At 38.2% G+C, this 20,961-nt stretch overlaps 1 protein-coding gene across 1 annotated transcript in view; it reads left to right on the forward strand.

Moving 5' to 3' along the window:
* Positions 1–5,105: 5,105 nt before the first annotated feature.
* osbpl2b (oxysterol binding protein-like 2b) overlaps positions 5,106–20,961 on the forward strand; it is a 37,442-nt gene continuing 21,586 nt past the window's right edge. Inside the window, exon 1 of the mRNA XM_007256333.4 lies at positions 5,106–5,234. Within this exon, the coding sequence (XP_007256395.2) occupies positions 5,124–5,234 (111 nt within the window). The 5' untranslated portion in view covers positions 5,106–5,123. The remainder of the gene's footprint in view (positions 5,235–20,961) is intronic.

Here is a 20,961-nt window from a genome sequence, read left to right on the forward strand (position 1 = left end):
GCCACCAGGCTGCTCCAATTTAGCCAAGAAACCTCCCACACTAAAATGACAGGTGTTTCAGTTTCATTGTCGAACACCTGTACAATATACTTAAAGTGTATTAAAAAGGTGTTTAAAAACACATACTTAAACCTACTTCAAAAGTTCACAAAAAACACCCCAATCTAATGCTTTTCTGTTATGTTTAAATATAGTTTAATTACAACTGAAATATTATAGAAGTTGCAATAAATTGTTCCAAAATAGTACATTTAGTATGTATTTAAGTACATATTTTAATTTGGAAAAGTATGTAACTTTTATGAGTAAAATATACTGTTAAAAATGTACTTAATATACTCTTTTTACAAGCTTAGTCACAACAATGTGGTTCTAAACATGGAACTGAGGCTCAGAATCTCAAAATTCTTCTTTTCTTGTCTTGTAAGATGCATTTGTACAAATGTAAAGTGATGTACTGGCAAAAAATTAAGGGCGGAAATAAGCAGATACCAGATAGCCAATACAGGCCCATATGCATCATCTCAAGCTGCTTCGATCAGAAGCCAACAAAAGCCAACTTGGGGCGACGGGAGAGACCTACCGCCTGCCAGCGTGAACTCAGGGTAACCCAGCACCAACAGAGTGAATAATAGTCCACCAGTGGAACCACCACAGCTACTGAACATCCTATTTCAGACGTTGTTGACCTCTTACATCACTTATCTCTCTCTCTCTCTCTCTCTCTCTCTCTCTCTCTCTCGCGCTCTCTCTTACTTTCCCCCTCTCTCATTTTCTGGCCCGAACACTCATGCATGTCTTCCTATTAGCCCTGAGGTCAGCAGAGTACACTGCGGCCATGCTGGCGTTGGAGTTGCTCTGAGAACAGAGGGTGCTATCAGTGACGCCTGCCTCCATTATTGATGAGGGATCGTACACACAGGACAAACGTATCTGCCATTAATAATTCAACACAAATTCATTACTTTCAACCAGTTTGATGTTTCTTTTATAAAGTTCAAACGACTGAAATGAGACATCATATTCTTCTGAAAGTCGGACGACTGCAAACGTAGGCCTGGCAGGAGCTTGCAGTGAAGCGTTACCCCTTACATGCTTTTGTTCAGGCCTCTGACATGCACATAATGAGGGATCGATCACTGAAATGATTCAGAAAACAAAGCACATTCATTTAGCCCTTCAGAACTCAGACAAAACTCTCTGAAACTCTGAGGGACGTCATGGACCAAAGGCACGTTATCTGCAAGGTGGAAACAAGGATTGTCTGATTGTGGAATCCAGCTGTGCCATATGTTGCCAGGGGATGGGGGTCTGAAAGGCCTTTTCTGGTTGCCAGGTGTGTGCTGCTCTTTATTCATCCTTAATCATGGCTCTACTGTAAGTACAGGGGTTGGACAATAAACCTGAAACACCTGGTGTTCACTTAATTTATAAGTCCTGTTCGGACAGTTCTGGTGGAAACAGGAGAGTTGGATACAATCCGGGTTAGCACCCGAACATCCCTTTTAGACAGCTTCCTCTTACAGCATCCACAGTTAATCCTGTTGGATGTGGTTCGTCCTTCTTGGTGGTATGCTGACATTACCCTGGATACCATGGCTCTTGATACATCATAAAGACTTGCTGTCTTGGTCACAGATCCACCAGCAAGACGTGCACCAACAATTTGTCCTCTTTTGAACTCTGGTATGTCACCCATAATGCAATATTTTGAGAAAAACTGTGCTCTTACTCTGCTAATTGAAACTTCACACTCTGCTCTTACTGCTGCAATGTGCAATTAATGAATATTGGCCACCAGGCTGCTCCAATTTAGCCATGACACCTCCCACACTAAAATGACAGGTGTTTCAGTTTCATTGTCCAACCCCCGTAGATGATACTGGAAGTAGATGTCTAGCTGACCTGATCCCTTGCTGTCCATGTTGTCTCAAAAGGCAGGATAGTGATGAAGGTCTCTACTGCTGAATCACAAAGGGAACAATACAGTATGTTCTATAGTAGCCAAGGTATCAACAGTTCATTGCTAGTTTTGATGGCTAGAAAGTCCGGACCAGAATCTGCAATAAGCTTCATGTTTTTGTTACCTTCTTCTTTACATTATACATTTCACATTGTAGATAAGTAGCAAAAGCGCACTATAGAATTTTGCTACATCCTTTCAACTTCACCCACAAAGCTTCATCTCTGTTCTTCACACTGACTGGTTTGTAGAATGTTCAGTAAGTTCAGCAACTTGTCTTTTCAGGTGTCATACCGAATTCTGCCTTCTGGCAGAATTTATCTCACCTTGGTGGGCTCAAACACTTTTAATTCTATTTAGAAATAAGGGTTAATCTACAGTCACAGTAGATACAGGAGTCACAGGTGTTCAGTTAGTGTTTGCATCCATACTACTGCGGCACCCACAAGCACATAAGTCATACAGCTCTGGAAAAAAGAGACCACTTAAAAATGACAAATTTCTTTATTTTACCAAATTGAAAACCTTTGGAATATAATGAAGAGGAAGATGGATGATCACAAGCCATGAGACCAAGCTGAACTGCTTAAATGTTGCACCAGGAGTGACATAAAGTTATCCAAAATCAGTGTGTAAGACTGGTGGAGGAGAACATGCCAAAATGCACAAAAACTGGAATTAAAAAACAGGTTTAATCTATCAACTATTGATTTCTGAACTCTTAACTTTATGAATATGAACTTGTTTTCTTTGCATTATTTGAGGTCTGAAAGCTCTGCATCTTTTTTGTTATTTCAGCCATTTCTCATTTTCTGCAAATAAATGCTCTAAATGACAATATTTTTATTTGAAATTTGGGAGAAATGTTGTCCGTAGTTTACAGAATAAAAAACAATGTTCAAACATATACCTATAAATGGCAAAATCAGAAAAACTGATTCAGAAACTGAAGTGGTCTCTTATTTTAAATGGTGATGATATCCTGTCAGAGATTCCTGTAATTGATCCAAAAATTCTGAACCACCCATGTGCTTTCACACTGCAGATGAACTACCCATGGCAATTTTCAGTTGATCCGGACTGAGAACATCTCTTTTGATCTTACCAATTTGGTCCTTCAAATAGGACTGCAAGGTCCAGACCAAACATTGTACTGTAGGTGTGAAAGCAACCTAAACTTTGATTGAGACATGTTGGGTCACATTTTATTTTCCAGCAGGACTTTGCTAAAAGTACCAATTGGTCTTATACAGTATTCTTATTATCCAAGACACTGATTTGGGTGTTTTTATTGGCTGGAAGCCATAATCGACAACAATAAAATAAATAAATGCTTAAAATAGATCACTCTGTGTGTAATACATCTATATAATATGAGTTTCACATTTTGACCTGAATTACTAAAATAAAGTAACTTTTCAAAAATATTCAATTTTTTAGATGTACTAGTACATACATAGATAGATTGATGTGTTGTTTTGTTGCACATAACATTATTTAAGAGGGCTGTTGTCCATCAGAATAGACCATGAACCAACTAATGAACAAGTTTCTAAAACAATGAAACTAACAGATTTAGAACATTTTTAATCATGTTTTTTTACTGTTTAGTTGTGGTTTATGAAATAAAAAGGTCAATATGAAATATAGAATATTTTATTTACTCATAGGCTTTCAATACAATATATATATAAAAAAAAGATTAAATATTTTAGTTAAAGCTGATGTCCGTAAGTTTTGGGATTTCTGGTGAGAATGGGTAATTGCCAGAGGTGGAAAAAGTACTGAAAAATGGTAATTAAGTAAAAGTACCTTTACTTTGCTAAAATTCTACTCAAGTAAAAGTAAAAGTACCCATCTAAAAATCTACATAAAACATTTTCAAGAACAAGTAGAATAGGTTTCTATGATAATTTTTTTTCTTTACTGTTAAAAAGTTAAAAAGTTATGGCCATATATGTGACTATAAACCATGTTTTTATAGTTTTACAGTTCATTATTATTTTTTAACTTGCCATTGCTATGCTTTAACTGCTATTTACATGTTTTTTTAACATCCAAGCAGATGTTCCTAATAAAAACTTAAGGACTTATCATTACAAACATGAAAACATACAAAAAATGTTGGTCTGCGCAGGCGCAGTGCCGTAAAGAAGCACATATCGATGGGTAGCATAACTCGACAGAACACCGGTTCCCCCGAGCTGTGCGCACAGACTCCAGGATGCACAGCTGATTTACACAGCGTCTCTCCCGCTAACCGTAATAAACAATGCTGGGAAAAGTTCAGCTGCGCTGCCATGGAGAACAAAACTCTTTTTTTTTTTTTAGACAATTTGGTCTTTTTTCCCCAGCATTTTATTTTTTACTTAGTAATGGGGAATTTTCCAATGTAGCGAAGTAAATTACTTGTGTCAAAATGTGAGTAAATGTAATTAGTTACTTTCCACCTCTGGTAATTGCACCGAGAACCGATTAATCCGATTCCAGGTTATGTTCAATCAGAGAGAGAGAGAGAGAGAGAGAGCGTGCTCAGTCAGAAACTTCAAAAGTCAAAAGACACGTAAACTACCGCGAAAAGCGACCCGACCCCAGTTTTTAGAATGAATATATTAGACTTAGACTTAGTCGTTTCAGCACATTGGTAACATTAAACACAATATTTTGTCACTTCTCCACTCAGAAATTATTCTGCTTTCAGTTTGGAAACAAATTTGTATTGAATTTGAATTGATTTAGTGTATTGATTTTATAGTAGCATATTAGAGTCTTCTTTTCTGTGCATTACAGACAGAAAACAGCATTCTTACTTTTTTTTCCATCACTGGAGATAATTCCGTTCTGAAAGGGTTAAGGCAACACTATTTGTTAAAATACAATAAAAGAACACACAGTAAATACAGATGATATACATAGAGTATAAATACTTTGGCAGCAGATGGTGCAATCTAACAGTAAACAATCCACAGAGGAAAACTGTAAGACTCTAAATAACAGAGGAGATAAGATAAAAAGAGTGAATTGATCTAGATCGGCTTCGTGTTAGAGAGTTAGAACCCGGGTTCTCACTTCATTCCGATGCAAATTGTTTCGCCGACGTCCTCTGAAATGATGTCAGGCGACGGGATCCCGCCGAGCCGATTGGTCGAGGCGCCCGTTCATGAATCCGCCCCCGTCCGGCTCTTCCGCCGCTGTGTCAGCTCCGCTCCCCTGCGTCCCGTCAGCCGAGTCAGTCGTCAGAGTGCGGGACTCGCTGCAGCGCTACGGGCAGGTAAGGAGCTGTGTGAACCGCGGGAACTCGGGTTAGCTTTAGCGCGCTGTTGTTTACCCTGCGGGTCTGTTAGTGAGCGCTGTGGTTGTGTTGTTAGGTTAGCTGATGTGCTAAAGAGCCGCTAAACTGAACGGGAACATCATTAGCGTCCACAGAGATGCGGGTGTTGTGTCGAGTTATGCTACCCATCTATATGTGCTTTTTTACGACACTGCGCATGCGCCAAACAACTTCTTTTTTTGGGGGTAATGTTTTCTTGTTTTTCGTGATAATTCCTTGAGTTTTCATTGGGAACATTAAACAACCTGCTTGGATGTTAAATAAAATGTAAATGGCAGTTAAAAAACAATGGCAGGTTAAAATAAAAATAATAAATTATAATAAAAAAATACGCTTTCTAGTTAACGTTAATAATGTATATGATTTATAACCTTTTTTAAACTTTACACTGATACAGTGATTTCGTCTATTCACATATCCTGCTTAGGCCTCTGCTGGGAGTATTTTTTTAATATGGTGCTTTTTTTAGCTTTTAAAAATAAATAAATGCTACTAGGGTAGCACGGTTTGACAAGGTAGCACAATTCGACAGAACGCGGGCAAAAGCATCACCCAGAGGAGGACTGAGCTGCTCCTCAGCAGCCAGTACTGTGTTTTTAACTGTGTTTTGCTGTGCTTGGGTAACAGTTAGGGGTGTAAATACGTAAATGAATGTGTTTTAAGGAAATGAAACGTTTACATTTGCTTATAATAGGCACAGGTTTGTTTACTGGCTGGAGGGGACTCGGCCGCGGTGCTCAGTTAGCGTTAACTAGCGGTTAGCTAACTGGTTAGCACGGTAGCTGCTGGCTGAATAACTAGTTAACGTTAACTGTTAAAACTACGCTGCCCTCTTGTTAGCTAAGATATCTATTTAACTAAGTTGCCTACAGGATTAGGAACAAGTAGTTAAGGCCAGCCTATATTATGCTAACATGTTCTAAAGGTGAATGTTTGGTTAGCTAGTTACCTGGCTATCAGTGCTGGCAAATCCAGGTCCAGAATGCAAAATCTGCTCCAGGGTTTTGCTCCAGCTGCGCGGGTGACCGCTTGTACTTCCCGGCTGCAGCAGAGCCACCCATGCAGGTAAAGCAAAATCCTGGGGTGGATTTTTTTGTGTTCTGGATGAGGATTCGCTTCTTTTGGTTGTAGTTGTCAGGGGCGATTCTAGGATCACAGTTCAGAGGAGAAAAAAATACTTTCATTCTAAACATCTTTTTTTTTTAACAGATAAGGAGATTTTATTTAAATGTAATTTAAATTGCTAAAACAAAAAAACTAATAACAACTCAGTGTACTAGTTCATATAAAAATAAAAATAAATTACAAATGTGAAACTCATATGATATAAATGTATTACACACAGAGTGATCTATTTTAAGCGTTTATTTCTTTTATTGTTGATGATTATCACAGACAATGAAAACCCAAAAATCAGTGCCTCAGGAAACTAGAATATTATATTCTAAGACCAATTGGTACCTTTGGCAGTGTGCCAAGTCCTGCTGGAAAATGAAATCTGCATCTCCATAAAAGTTGTCAGCAGAGGGAAGCATAAAGTGCTGTAAGATTTTCCAGAAAAAAAAACTGAACTGACTTTGGACTTGATTTAACACAGTGGGCAAACACCAGCAGATGACATGACTCTCCAAACAATCACTGATCATCAGTTCATTTTGTAAAAAAAAAAAAATAATTAAGAGATCAGAGTCTGATAGAGTGTAGATACACAGCTTCCAAGCTGCTTGATGTTTCTACAATCAGTGATGGTTTGGAGAGACATGTCATCTGCTGGTGTTGATCCACTGTGTTCTATCTAGTCAAAAGTCTAAATTTTCCCAGAAAATCTTACAGCACTTCATGCTTCCCTCTGCTGACAACTTTTATGGAGAAGCGGATTTCATTTCATTTTCCAGCAGGACTTGGCACACTACCCACACTGCTAGACAGCACTAGTTTGGCCCCGCAATATATACACACAAACTGACTAACAGCACCACTGTGAGCCTCCCTATCTCCAATTTAATCAGCATCTGATTATCAGCCTGCATCATTAGCTTAATTAATGAAAAATGCGTCAAGCCACAACATCATAAAGAGTTCTGTTTAATTTTGCATGCCTGTGTGCATGCATGCACCCAGTGCTAGGCAGCATGGAGAGATAGAGAGAGAGAGGGAGCTGCATTTTCCTTCTTAAAGTTTTATTAATGATCTACTTTCTTAAATTTTAACATTTTTTAACTTATCAGAGAAACAATTCCGCCAAATGAAATAGTAACAAGTAACTAGGCTATTTTTTAATGTCTGTTTTTTATTTTACAGATAATTGTGTGAAAATGTAAGAAGTAAAAGTAAAAAGTCGTACTTAGTTACTTGCCACCTCTGGTAATGTCAGTTTGTCAGGGTTTATTGATCCCTTTATAACCCATGTTTTATAATTTAAAAAAATGCTATGTTTTTGTATAAAGTCTTTAAGCAGAGAAATTGAGAATTTCATTTCTTATCCAAACCCACATGTGAAGTAGTCATGTGTTTCTTAGTTGTGTTTGTAATGTAGACTACAGTAAAATGATAGCAAAGTTTTCTGTTGTGTCTTTCAACACCCAAGCAAGTCTTTCAAGAAAGTTATATAACGTGCCTTGTATGATCTAGTTAACCATACTGTGACATTTCACATCATAGCATGTGAATGTTGTGCATGCACACATTGCAGTTTCAGTTATAAAAATATATATTGTGCAACACTAATTTCACACCAAACCGCTTACGATTACTTTTAGATCTTCTTAATAATTTAATTGTAAAGTAGAGTTGCCCATCTTTCAAAACATATATTAATAAACGTTTAATTAGAGATAGGCCAGTCAGTATTTTGGGTTCAATACAAATCTTTTAGAACAAATTGGGTTATCAGCAATACTGATAAAGGACTGATCAAGGGCTTGACGGCGCATTTACCTTTTCAGGCAAACTTGGTAATGCATCATCATGCAGGGATTCTGTAACATTCTAGATAGATAGTGTTTCAATATGAACAGGGTTCCCACAGGGTCTTAAAAGACTTAAAATATTTATTAAAGTTTTTAAAAGGCTTAAACAAGGCTACTAGTGGTGGTACTTTGGTGGTTAAACTATAAATCCCATGATATCCCCAGGCAGGAAACTGCCCTGTTTGCCCACTACCTGCACACCAAATACACCTGTGGAGATCTACTGCCTCAACCACCAAAGTACTGTCTCTGGAGGTAATTCAGCTGCTTGTTGTTGAAGTTATGGGTAATGTTTTTTCCAATAAGACTGCTTAAAAACTGAGATTTTTCGCAGTTTATTGCAAGTGGTCCCTAGTAATTGATATATATCTCACTGCAAACTCTCAAGAAGTCCATGCAGTTAGGAACCTTGAGTTTGAAGGAGCTAGAGTCTCGTGCCAAAGCAGAGTCAGTGGATTCTTGTGCAGAACTCCACTGTGGACTTTAGACTGCAGTTAGCTGTGTAAGCTCTGATACTTGCTGTACTACGCTAAGTAACACACTTTTAAGAGGGGTATCTGGTTAGTGGCATTAACTCTTTACTCTGCATCCTTTACAAGTTGCATTAGTTCTACACATATGATAGAGTTTGAGTAGATATGTTAAAAACATTTAGCAGTAAAGCCAACTTCTGAATGGGATTAAATGAGGTTCTGCCACCGTCTGTGTGAAGTTTATATTACAGGTGCTGGTCAACGAATTAGAATAATTTGAAATAGTGCAATCATGAAATTCTTTGAATGCATTTTTTGTGCAGAAAGCAAATCAGGTGTTCACCGCACCTGTCCTACTCGTTAGACTAATCACAGAACTCGTTACCTGGAAAAAAATTTGCTCAGCTGAGCTGTCCAAAAGGCCCATTTAGGCCATTTAACTGTGACACTTGTTTTATTGAATTAGAATAATGGAGAAACCGTTTCATTGAATTAGAATAAATGCTCGAATTTTTGTTTTCTGTGAAGAGTGTTCACTGTGCAGTATAAAGTCAGGGTTGAGTAGAATTTCTAAGTTGTAAAATCAATCATGGGTAAGCAGCGCGACCTCTCAACCGGAATAGTGGCTCAAATTCAAGCCATTCGCCAACAAGGCTTGACCCAAACTAAAATTGCTGAGCAGCTCGGCATCAGCCAGTCTTCCGTCTGCAAAGCTCTCAAGAAAAACTGCAGCAAGCGCACCAACTGTTCCGGCGTCCGAAAAACTTCTGCTCGCCACAACAAGCAGCTGAGAAAGATTGCAGTCAGCAACCGGTTCAAGTCCACTTCCGGGCTCACCGACTTGTGGAACAAGCAGACCGGCGCTGACGTCTCCAGATCAACCACTTACCGTCGTCTGCGCGAACTCTGCTTCAAATCTCGCGTTCCAGCAGTAAAACCGATGCTGAACAAGAAACAAATGGAGAAACGGCTGAAGTGGGCCAAAGAACACGGCGAGTGGACTGCTGAAGACTGGCAGAAAGTGGTCTTCAGTGACGAATCACGCTTCTGCATCTCCTTCGGTGACCAAGGTCCTCGTGTCTGGCGTTGTGGTGGCGAAACCTACAACCACGAGTGCGTGAAAAGATCTGTCAAGTTTCCCCAGAGCGTTATGGTCTGGGGATGCATGTCCGCTCGGGGTGTAGGGAAACTCTGCTTCCTCAAGAAGACTGTCAATGCTGCCGTATATCAAGATGTTCTGGAAACGTTCCTGATTCCGACTGTTGAGGAACAGTTCGGCGAAGAAGACTTCATATTTCAACAGGATCTTGCACCGGCTCATGCGGCAAAGTCGACCAAAGATTGGTTTCACTAAAAAACAGCTTGAAGTTTTGGCATGGCCGGCCAACTCGCCTGACCTCAATGTCATTGAAAACCTTTGGGCCATCGTCAAGCGGAAAATTCGCGACAGAAAGCCTACTACGCTGGACCAACTGAAGCAGAACATCGCCACTGCCTGGGAAGCTGTGAGTGCGGAAACTTGCGACAAGCTGGTCAAATCGATGCCGCGGAGACTTCAGGCAGCCACAAAATACTGAGAAAGTGATGATTGTAATTATAATAAAAATTATTCTAATTCAATGATACGGTTTCTCCATTATTCTAATTCAATAAAACAACAGTGTCACAGTTAAATGGCCTAAATGGGCCTTTTGGAAAGCTCAGCTGAGCAAATTTTTTTCCAGGTAACGAGTTCTGTGATTAGTCTAACGAGTAGGACAGGTGCGGTGAACACCTGATTTGCTTTCTGCACAAAAAATGCATTCAAAGAATTTCATGATTGCACTATTTCAAATTATTCTAATTCGTTGACCAGCACCTGTATATCCTATTATATTTGAACACGGAACTGCAGGGTCCTGTGGTCTTGTGCAACACTGCAGCCACTGGTGAAATATAGATCATATGACCTCAGCATATCCGCTAAACAACTGGCTGTTCGTGTATTAAGGCTAAAGTGCTAAACTTACTATACTGGTAAGGATTTATAGACACTAGATTTTTCAATCTCTATTTTTATTTTTTAATGATGGAATTTCCATTTAATATAACGGTCATCCCTAATGGCTAAAAAAACGATTTGTGTAGAAGCCCAGATTTTTTAAGCTCCTGATATTGTTGCATCATTGGAATGTCTGTCTATTTATTGCTCCTGATCTTTGATTTGACACGTATGCTCATCAGTTGGCAACATAATGTTTTAGAGTGATGGGAATTAACTGTTCTGTAGTATTGAGCAAGTGTTTTTTTTCTTTCATCAACTTTAATTGCAGCTCTTGTTAAAGGTCTAATTCCATTGTTTTTTTCATTAATAAAAAAAAAATGTCTAGTTGTGGTCTCTAGTATGAATAAATGCTCTGGGAGCTGTTTTTTGTGAAAAAAGTGGTTCGGTGATCCGGTAAAAGGCAGCTTTAGTCTGGTGGAGGAATGGGAGGGGAGAAATTATAGGATTTTGGCTCTTGCTCATGAATATTCATACATGTAAACATAGACGGTGAATAGTTAGTTAACGTTTTAAAAATAAAGCCATTTTTACACTAATAAGTCTTTGAAATGTTTGTGTTACTTTACAACATGTGTGATGCCCTGCTAAGTGCAGTTCAGCCACTGACCTACTCTTAGAATCTTTGTAAAGCACGAAATCCACCTAGGAGATCCTATGTAAACCTATAGTTACTTACACAGAGGGTGGATTTTTTTTTTACTTTTAACTAGTGTAAACAGAACTGTTCTAAACATGCACCATGCACAAATTTTAGCCATTTGTTACTAAGCTTTGAGTTACTAGGCAAAGCATATAATACTGATGTGCTACTGCACACAAGGGTTGAGGTTGAGGAAGAGTTTATATGCAGCATGCGAATTCAACTTGGAGAGACCTATAGTATTTTACCAAGAACAAGAAAAAGTAGATTTTAGCGGAAGGGTACCTTTTAAACGTGCAAACCCGAGGAACTGTTTTGTTTAGATTAGGCCTGTCACAATAACTGCATTATTGACTTGTCGTTCAATTAATGTACACGACCTCAATCATTTTTATAATTGTGATTTCACCCTTTGTGTTTCACTTACAAAATGGTGACTGCAGTAACTAGGTAGTGCGGAAGCAGAGTTACAAAGACGCAGGGAGTGAATTAACTCAAAACGTACCTTTGTTAGGAACAATGCCCTCTACCAACACCCAAAACAATCTTAAAGAAACATAGTAACGGCCCAGTGCGGCTGTAGTTGCTTAACTTTAGTGTCTCTTGGGTTTGTGTTGCCTCAGGCTGAGGCAGGGGCTTTATGCTGGTTCAACGTGCACCAGCTGGGACAGACCGGGGCTGCAAGTCATGGTGTGGGGCAAACCCACAGTTCCTCTGCATCCACATTTTGCAGTGTGTCACACTGGAGAACCTATTATAACCTACTTTGGTTCAAGCTGGAACTTTTCAGGTTCCAAAATTAGATGCATAAAAATGTATTGTTTTCAAAGAGTTAATTCCTTTGTTACGATACTATATTATCAATTTTTTAGTGCCAAATTAGTGGTCTAATAAATAAATGGCAACAATATAGTTTATCGCAGTAATTCTGGGACAAAATATTGTTTGCAAATTTTTGGCCTAGTTGAGATGGAAGCAGCTTTAGGGAGGCAAGTATCGACACACATTCCTAAGAGGAGTAATGGTGTGTCACTCGCACGCGTACATATACGCCCTCATCTACACTACTGTGGTGCGCTCACATTTTTGTCGATGCTTTGACATCTTAAGCCCTAATATGGTCAATTGCTGATTCACGCTGTACGCCTCGTCAGGTGTGCACACCTTCCTTAAGCTTGATGTACGCAGCGTCACACTTTTGTGTGTGTGTGTGTGTGTGTGTGTGTGTGTGTGTGTGTGTGTGTGTGTGAGATCTTCTCTAAGAGTTAGTATCAGTGTATTGATGAAGTGTGTATTTATCTGTGTGAGATCTGTAGTGAACATTTGACCCTTGTTCCTATGCCGGCGTCTCTATTGTGACCTGTTGCCTACTTGCTTGACTTACTGTACATGGTTCAAGCACACACTCCAGCAGCCAGAAGCCTTTCTTTATGTTATTAATTGCCTGGAATGTGTGCTCTGTAAGGCAGCTGACATTTAAAACGTGGGCCTAGACACATTTGAGTCTTTGGGTTTGTTTTAAAGGCACTAAAACAAGTTGGACTGTCACTCACATTTTGCCTCACCGTGTTGATTTGTTTGAATGTCATCAAGTAAGGTAAAAGCAAGCAAAAAGCACTGTATAGTCACTGATCACAAGTGCTTTCTTTGTTATACTATGTCCTTGAAAAGTTACTTTATTTCAGTAATTCAGTTCAAAATGTAAAACTCATATTATATAGATGTATTACAAACAAACAGGAAGATCTATTTTAAGCGTTTATTTATTTTATTATGGCTTACATCCAATGAAAACCCAAAAATCTGTGTATAAGACCAATTGGTACTCTTGGCAGTGTGGGCAGTGTATTAAGTCCTGCTGGAAAATGAAATCCACATCTCCATTAAAAGTTGTCAGGGCAGAGGGAAGCATGAAGTGCTGTAAGATTTTGTGGGAAAACACTGCACTGACTTTAGACTTGATGTAACACAGTGGATCAACACCAGCAGATGACATGTCTCTCCAAACCATCACTGATTGTAGAAACTTCACACTAGACCTCAAGCAGCTTAGACTGTGTGTCTCTCCACTCTTCCTCCAGACTCTGCTCCCTTGATTTTCAAATAAAAAGCAAAATTAACTGAGGCCGAATGAAGTGTTGTAAAAAGTTATTTATGTATATTTGTTGCACCACAGCAGTCCAGTTTTCAGAAAGTGGACATTTAACACGTTTTTTCATTTTCTTCAACTATATTAAAGAATACAGTATACTTTAAACTGCTGGTTTGAGCCAGGCCTTGCACATGGAATTTACTGCCAGTCAGAGCTGGGTTTCCATAAAGCATCTTGGAGCATCATGAAGGTGATTTATAAATGGATGAGCAAGCATCTCACTGAACACTACATTACCTAAACAGTGCTATTCTAATTTGAAACTTACCTCAGTAGTTCCATGTTTATTATATTTGTTTGTTGGTCGAGGTCAAGTTAGCTTAACTAATGTTACTATTCTAGCTCTTTCAGCTGAACAGCCAGTTTGTGAAGAGTTAGAAAATTACCTTGTATATAGCATTTGTCACCTGTTAACCAGCTCCTTGCTGCTATTGTGTACAGGTGAAAGTGTGGGCTTGCTGCAACTGCTAAAAGAAATCCTAATGTTGTAGGAAATGTATTGACAACCAAGATATTTCAGCCATATTTTATGCCCAAAAAATTTTTTTAGTGTTTGGGTGAATAATTCCATCCATCAAATATATGTTGCATCGCTAATAGTATTAATATTATTATTAGCTTTGTGTCTAAAAGTCCATTAATAGAAGCCATTTAAGAGCAGTTGATATCAGGGCTACATTGCGGCTGTGCGTTTTGGTGCGTGTCTGATTATCCGTATCTAATCCATTGTCATTGTGCGTGGTTCATCACTCGAAGCCACCTGTCCTGCCAAGCAAGCCCCTATTCAGCACGATGCTGCCTGCTGCTTGTTTAGAGACCCCACAGACAATACAGCACCTGCGCACTGCTGCAGCCGGGTTTATTTACCAGTCTGGATCCAGTGTGCACGGCTGTCATTTTCCAAAGTGTTTAGACTCGCTCGGTCATCTCTGACTGAGCTCTGCTTGACCACAACAAGCTTGAACTGCTGTCAGTAGTTCATATGGTTATAACTCTGTATAATGAGGGATTCTCTGAATGTAGAACAACCAACACTAAAAAAAAAAAAAAGAATATTTATACAGACCAGGTTAGGGGTGGGCGATATGGCTCTAAAATAATATCACGATATTTCAGGGTATTTTTGCGATAACAATATACTTGGCGATATAGGAAAACGGAAAAATTATTAATTCATGTCAGGACTGTAGTATAGTAGTATAACAGTATAATCATAATGTGGCAAAATAAATAATATAGCATAAAATAATATAATGAAGCAAAAAATATTGCAGAATATTTTCATGCATATAAACTGCAAATTAAAACAATTATACAATAAATACACCTAAAGCTTCACAGTAAATAATAGACTACTTTTAAGACAGAACAGCCCTATTATCACAATATGGATTTTAAATATCATGATATTTCTGTGTCACGATATATTGTATACGATATAATATTGCCCACCCCTAGACCAGATACATTTTCTTTAAAATGACAAATATACTTATATACAGCTCTTGAAAAAAAAAATAAGAGGCCACTTAAAAATTATGAGTTTCCTTCATTTTACCAAATTGAAAACCTCTGGAATATAATCAAGAGGAAGATGGATGATCACAAGCCATCAGACCAAGCTGAACTGCTTGAATATTTGTACCAGGAGCAGCATAAAGTTATCCAAAAGCAGTGTGTAAGACTGGTGGAGGAGAACATGCCAAGATGCATGAAAACTGATTAAAAACCAGTGGTCTCTTTAATTTTTTTATCCTTACAACCTGACTGTATTTAGTTTTACCAGTCAGGTTGTAAGGAGCAGTAAATTCACTCCGCTGAAGTACAGTGTTAGACAGGAGTTTCAGTTTAGTTCTCCAGCACCGGAGCCAGAGAATTATTAGCATTAGCCGCTAACCACAGCACTAGCTCTTTCACCATTTAGAGGTGAGTATATCGTTATGTTGTGTGTGCGTTTACTATGTAAAAACAAGCTACATGGAATGAACCACTAGCTGATAGCACCCTGGCTTACTGGAATACTTAGGGTTCCTCATTGTAATGCTATCGTCCAGCATTTACTAGTGCTAAGCACTGCTAACCATGGCTAACGCAGCTGCTAGCCACGCTAAAATACTGGAAATCTAAGCTTACTGTAAATAAACGGAAGCACTTTACGCACCCAAACAGTTTTCAGGAGAGAAATCAGTGTATATTAACATCCAGCGCTCGTGGCACTCCTTACACTCATCACTCTAAAGGGTGATGTCGTCCAGCACAAGGCATCTGTGAGCTCTGAGTGCACTGTGATGCTACTCGGAAATGCTACATCAGCAGCAGTTGGAAAATGGGTGGTGGCTGACTCCACATGTATTGAAGGAGGCATGTGCTAGTCTTCACCCTTCTGGTGTTGGGGCATCACTAATAATAGGGGGAGTTCTAATAAATGGGTTGGGTAATTGGCAGTGTAAATTAAGAAGATGGGTAAAAATGTGAAATAAAATTATTGTGTATAATCAACATATTTCTTTTTAGATACTTTAGAATAAAATAGGAGTAACCTAGTCCTTTCTCCTGTCCGGAAACTGAGCTGTGTTACGTGTTTAGTGAAAGTTCACTTTCAGTAATGTATCGGAGCGGAGAAGGTCAAGCTTCACAGGGCTATCTTCTTCCCCTGTGGTCAGACTCAGGCTCTGTTGTCATTGTATCCTCTTTCGTGTGTGTTGAAGATAACGCGCTGACCTGTGTTCAGCTTGCCAGTAAGTGACACAACCAAGCAGTGCAAGCAGCAGCACTAGCAGTGTGGAACAGACTGCAGGAACGGCTCTTCTGTGGGGCAACTTCCTGTAGAGCAGCGGCTATAGTGATTTATCTGTGTGGGTTGAGCGCGTGACCCTGCAGTTTCCCCTTTAGACCTGTAAATTAGGAAGACCTACAGTAGAAACATCACATGATCAGACTAATCAGAAGCCAGTTAGGCTGTGTGGAGTCTGTAGGGTCAGTGAGGTTGCATGGGTTAAAGTATGGGTCTCATGAATGAATGACCTCATGTTTTTAATGTGCTTTAACCCACCCACGGCTTTCTTACTTAGCTAAAGTTAATGTGCAGCGTTGTGCTTTAATTGCTTGTTTAACAGCCTAGGCTTTGATCTTGTGATGCTGACTGTAATGAATATGCTGTTGTCCCTTTGGGCTACTATCGAGACCCTTTCACATTTTTAGCTTTTTTTTTTTTTAAAATATAATTTAATTAAAAGTTTTTCCACCATTTCCCCCCCCCCCAATTTACACAACCAATTATCCAACCCACTCATTAGGACTCCCCCTATCGCTAAGACTAACACATGCCTCCTCCGATACATGTGAAGTCATCCACCGCCTCTTTTCAAACTGCTGCTGATGCAGTATTGCTGAGTAGCATCACAGCGCACTCGGAGGAAAGCACAGCAACTCTGTTCCAATACATCAGCTCACAGATGCCTTGTGCTGCAAACATCACCCTTTAGTGATGTAAGTGGAGACAGCGCTATCTACCCACCCAGAGAGAGAGCAAGGCGAATTGTGCTCCTGCAGGGCTTGAACAGGATTCAAACCGGCAATCTCCTGATCATAGTGGCAGCGCTTAGCCTGCTGGACCACTCTGATCCCACATTTCAGCATATTTATTGTCTTTTTTTTTTACTGCACAATCAATTTTTTTGGATAGATTACATGGGAACTTTTAAGTTTTGGCTCACAACAAAGGCCCAGTGTAACATTCTGTCTAGGGGCATTCTAATCAAGGTCTGGTTGGTTTTGGTTTTGCTCTGCAGTTTATGAAGCGAACAAAATCATTTTTCAGACTTCCTTTAGTCTTTACCTTTGTAGGCTGCGTCTTTGTATTTATGACACTGATTGATTGGTTTGTAGATTACTGTTTTTTTGTGCATAAGCGTAACCCTCTGATTCTTTTTTGGTTCTCTTTATAAATAGTTTAATCTACAGGTACAGTAGAGATAGGAATCTTAAGTAATCCGTTGCACCCATACTGCTACATGAGGTGTGCCTCTGTTTCTTTTTTAGTTGTTTAATGGGTACGAGTAGCCTGCCCTATTTTAGCATAAATATTAAATATTTTAGGTGAGCCATCAACTGTGCAGCTTGATTTAAGGCGTGTCAGTGTGTCTTTACTATCGTCACTTGTGAGCCAGTTGTGCTTTGATGGTGGATTTTGGTGGATTGGTATTTTAACCAAGTGCTTCTTCGACAGTTAAGCTGGACAGCTAGCTTACATGTTTAAAAAAAAAAAAAAACTTGGTATTAATAAGGTTCTTATTACCACCAGACCAGAAAAATGAGCAAAAATGAGATTACAACAAAGTTCTGTTGGAATGTCCACTTCTCTGGCAGGCTGTGAAATCCTGCTTTGTGAATATCTGATACAGTTAGTTAGCTAATGATCAGAACTTCATAAGTTAAAGTAGGTGTGTAGGCCAGCGGAAAACCTACCCTAGGTGCAGCTGTTGGGATTTTGCCAGTTCCAATTTTCCATTTTCGTTTGTGATCTATAAAGCTGAAAAATATATCAATATTTTATTGTATTGTGATAAATTTTCATATATTGAAAAGTAAGGGTTTTAAAAGGATGATGTTCAGCAAAAAGTAAAAAGGAATCACTGTAGTATTTTTACCATATTGCCTGGCTCTATCATCCGTGCTTGATTATGTACACCGAGGGTGTTGGCTGTTCATATCTATATTAAAATTGTATCATACTGAACAAAATATGTTCAGTGTTTTGCCGTATTGTTCAGCACTAGATTGATACATGCCATCAAGTATTAATATTTTTGTTGGAGTCTAGCTGCCCACACAGCCTTGTATATTAATCAGTAATAGTTAGGGGTGTCACGATTCTCTAAATCCTCGATTCGATTTTATTTCTGATTTTAGGGTCACGATTCGATTTGAGAGGCCTATGCCAGTTTAAATTAGTCTATGGTCAGTCATTAGTTTAATTTATCCAATTTACAATATCTTATTTCAAAAGGTGGACTTGATATAAGTGATGCAAAGTGATACAAGTGATCTGTAATACACCACATTAGGCACTAATGGTCAAATTCTAAATAATTTAATTAAGATATACATGTAAAGCCATCTAGTGGCTTTTTTGGTAGCAGCAGTGTGCACTATTAAAACAGCAATGTGCAACATAACAAAATAAATAATAAAAAAATACATGTACAAAATAATAGAACAATTAGAGCCTTAACAAACTGAACTCTATCCTACTTTAACAGTTAAACATGAAAAATAAGACTCTGTCCCTGAGAATGACAAGTTTTATTCTTTAATAAAGATATATTATTAACTTTATCTGAGAGAAAGATGCTCCTTAAGGTACCAAAACTATTAATATATTTGAGGCAAGACAAAACAACTGTTATTTATATATTTTCAAGTTTTTCTTAAAGAAGATGAGAATGTCCACATTCTTTGGAGAAAGGGCTGCTGTTTGAGCTACAGTGTGCTGCACCATTTGCGGGAGGGATCGTCGATCCTCTTTTGACTTCGATGCTCGAGACCATGACATAATTTCGATCGATTTCAATTAAATATCAAAATCGTGACACCCCTAGTAATAGTACTGTGCGTTTTTTTTTTTTTTTTTTTAAATGATTAATTTGGTTAATTCAAATTAGTTTTAATGTAATTTTCAAAATGGAGTTACCACAATTTTACATTTTTACATACAGACATTTTATCTTTTTACTCTTAAATATCCAAAATCCAAAAAAATACTCATTGCATTAAGTGTTCATCTGTCTTACCTTGGTCACCTGTGTATTCTCTAAACACTCCTTTGAGGACTTGGCTTGTCCCGAAAAAAATATATATTTAGCCCGAAATAAATCCTACCTTTTTTAATAACTGCAGCGTCATTGCTCTTCATTGAGGATCCGTAATTATTTTTTTTCACAAACTCGTGTTCTGCAGGTTTTTTTTATTTATTTTTTTTTTTTTTTTTTATACAGGTAAACCTAGTTTTGAACCATTTCTTTATCTGTAGTTTGACTTTTATTAGGGGGGAGATCGATTAAAATTGAATCGAAGATTTGTTTATTTTTTTAGCAATATATGAATAGAATATGGTAAAGATCTTACTCAGAGCGACAGAAGACTCTTATGTTTTACTCTATATCCAACCTAATACTACATACTGTATTTCCCCTTTGGTTTTTAAATGCTTCATTGCTCTTTCATTGTAAACAAGGCATATAAATGTGACCTTGGTCTCAGTTGACTTGCCTGTTGTATAAATACATCAGTGAATTTTGATTTTTTTAATGACCATGCCAAACAATTCTGTTCTATTTTTAGTGCTTTGTTAATATTAGCTAACCAATAAGAATGAATAATCTAATATGTGCTAAATGAACCGTGTCCCCCCGGTAGCTTGTTTGCGTGAGCAGCAGCCCTGCAGGCTGTGATTACAGGGAGTCTGGCCTGTGTGCTGCTGGCTGGCTTCTCTGCTCATGTTAACTTATCTCTCCATCAGCTGCAGACACACTGGCTGTTCAGTACTGGGCGGTAATAGAGTCCGAAGTCCATTTCTGTATTGAACGTGTTCTTGCATATCTGTCTGAGGGAGGAGACTAATGCAGGCTTCTGTGTTCTCTGTGTTCACCATTTACTAAATAAAGGTGGTGAATTGCCTCAGTACTGATGGCAGGGAGGTTTAAACCCCATGAACTGTGCAAGCCTAAGGGAATAGGCCTTCATCCATTTCCATGTCGCTACTGGGATACTGTTGTCAAAATTTACAAAGTGTGAAGGTTCAGTGATGTTTACTGATGTTTAAGGAAGTTGAAGCGGACTTATAATTTTGTATGTCTTTAAATGTCTTTATTTTAAATTTCTTAAGTGTCCTTTTTTAAATTTCAGACAGTATGAACTCTGTTCATATTATTTTCATTTTTTAATAAACATCGATTTCTCCATTTCAGACCTGCAGCACATTTTAAAACAGTTGGACAGGGGACAGTTTAGTTGGTAGTATGATGTAATGATGATATATGATGTAATATTAAATATTAAACAATCTTCTCACAAGTTGATTCGAGGTTTTGGATATACAATTCAATTTTCTCCCAATATTTGATAAAAATAAGGAGACTTTTATTCTTCTTTTTATTTCTTAAGTGTATAAACAATGACATGCACCTTGCACATGATAAATTCAGGCAATCTAGTGTGAAAGTATTATTTTCTAAGCAGACAGTAACAAAGTAATTATTCATTACTCTATTTAAATAGGTTTTTGTGTGTCTTTCCTAAAGTATTTTCATTTATATGTATGTATATATATATATATATATATATATATATATATATATATGTTTTACTTTAATTGGGTGCATTTAAAAT

This window comes from Astyanax mexicanus, chromosome 13 (assembly GCF_023375975.1).
Source record: "Astyanax mexicanus isolate ESR-SI-001 chromosome 13, AstMex3_surface, whole genome shotgun sequence".
NCBI lineage: Eukaryota > Metazoa > Chordata > Actinopteri > Characiformes > Acestrorhamphidae > Astyanax > Astyanax mexicanus.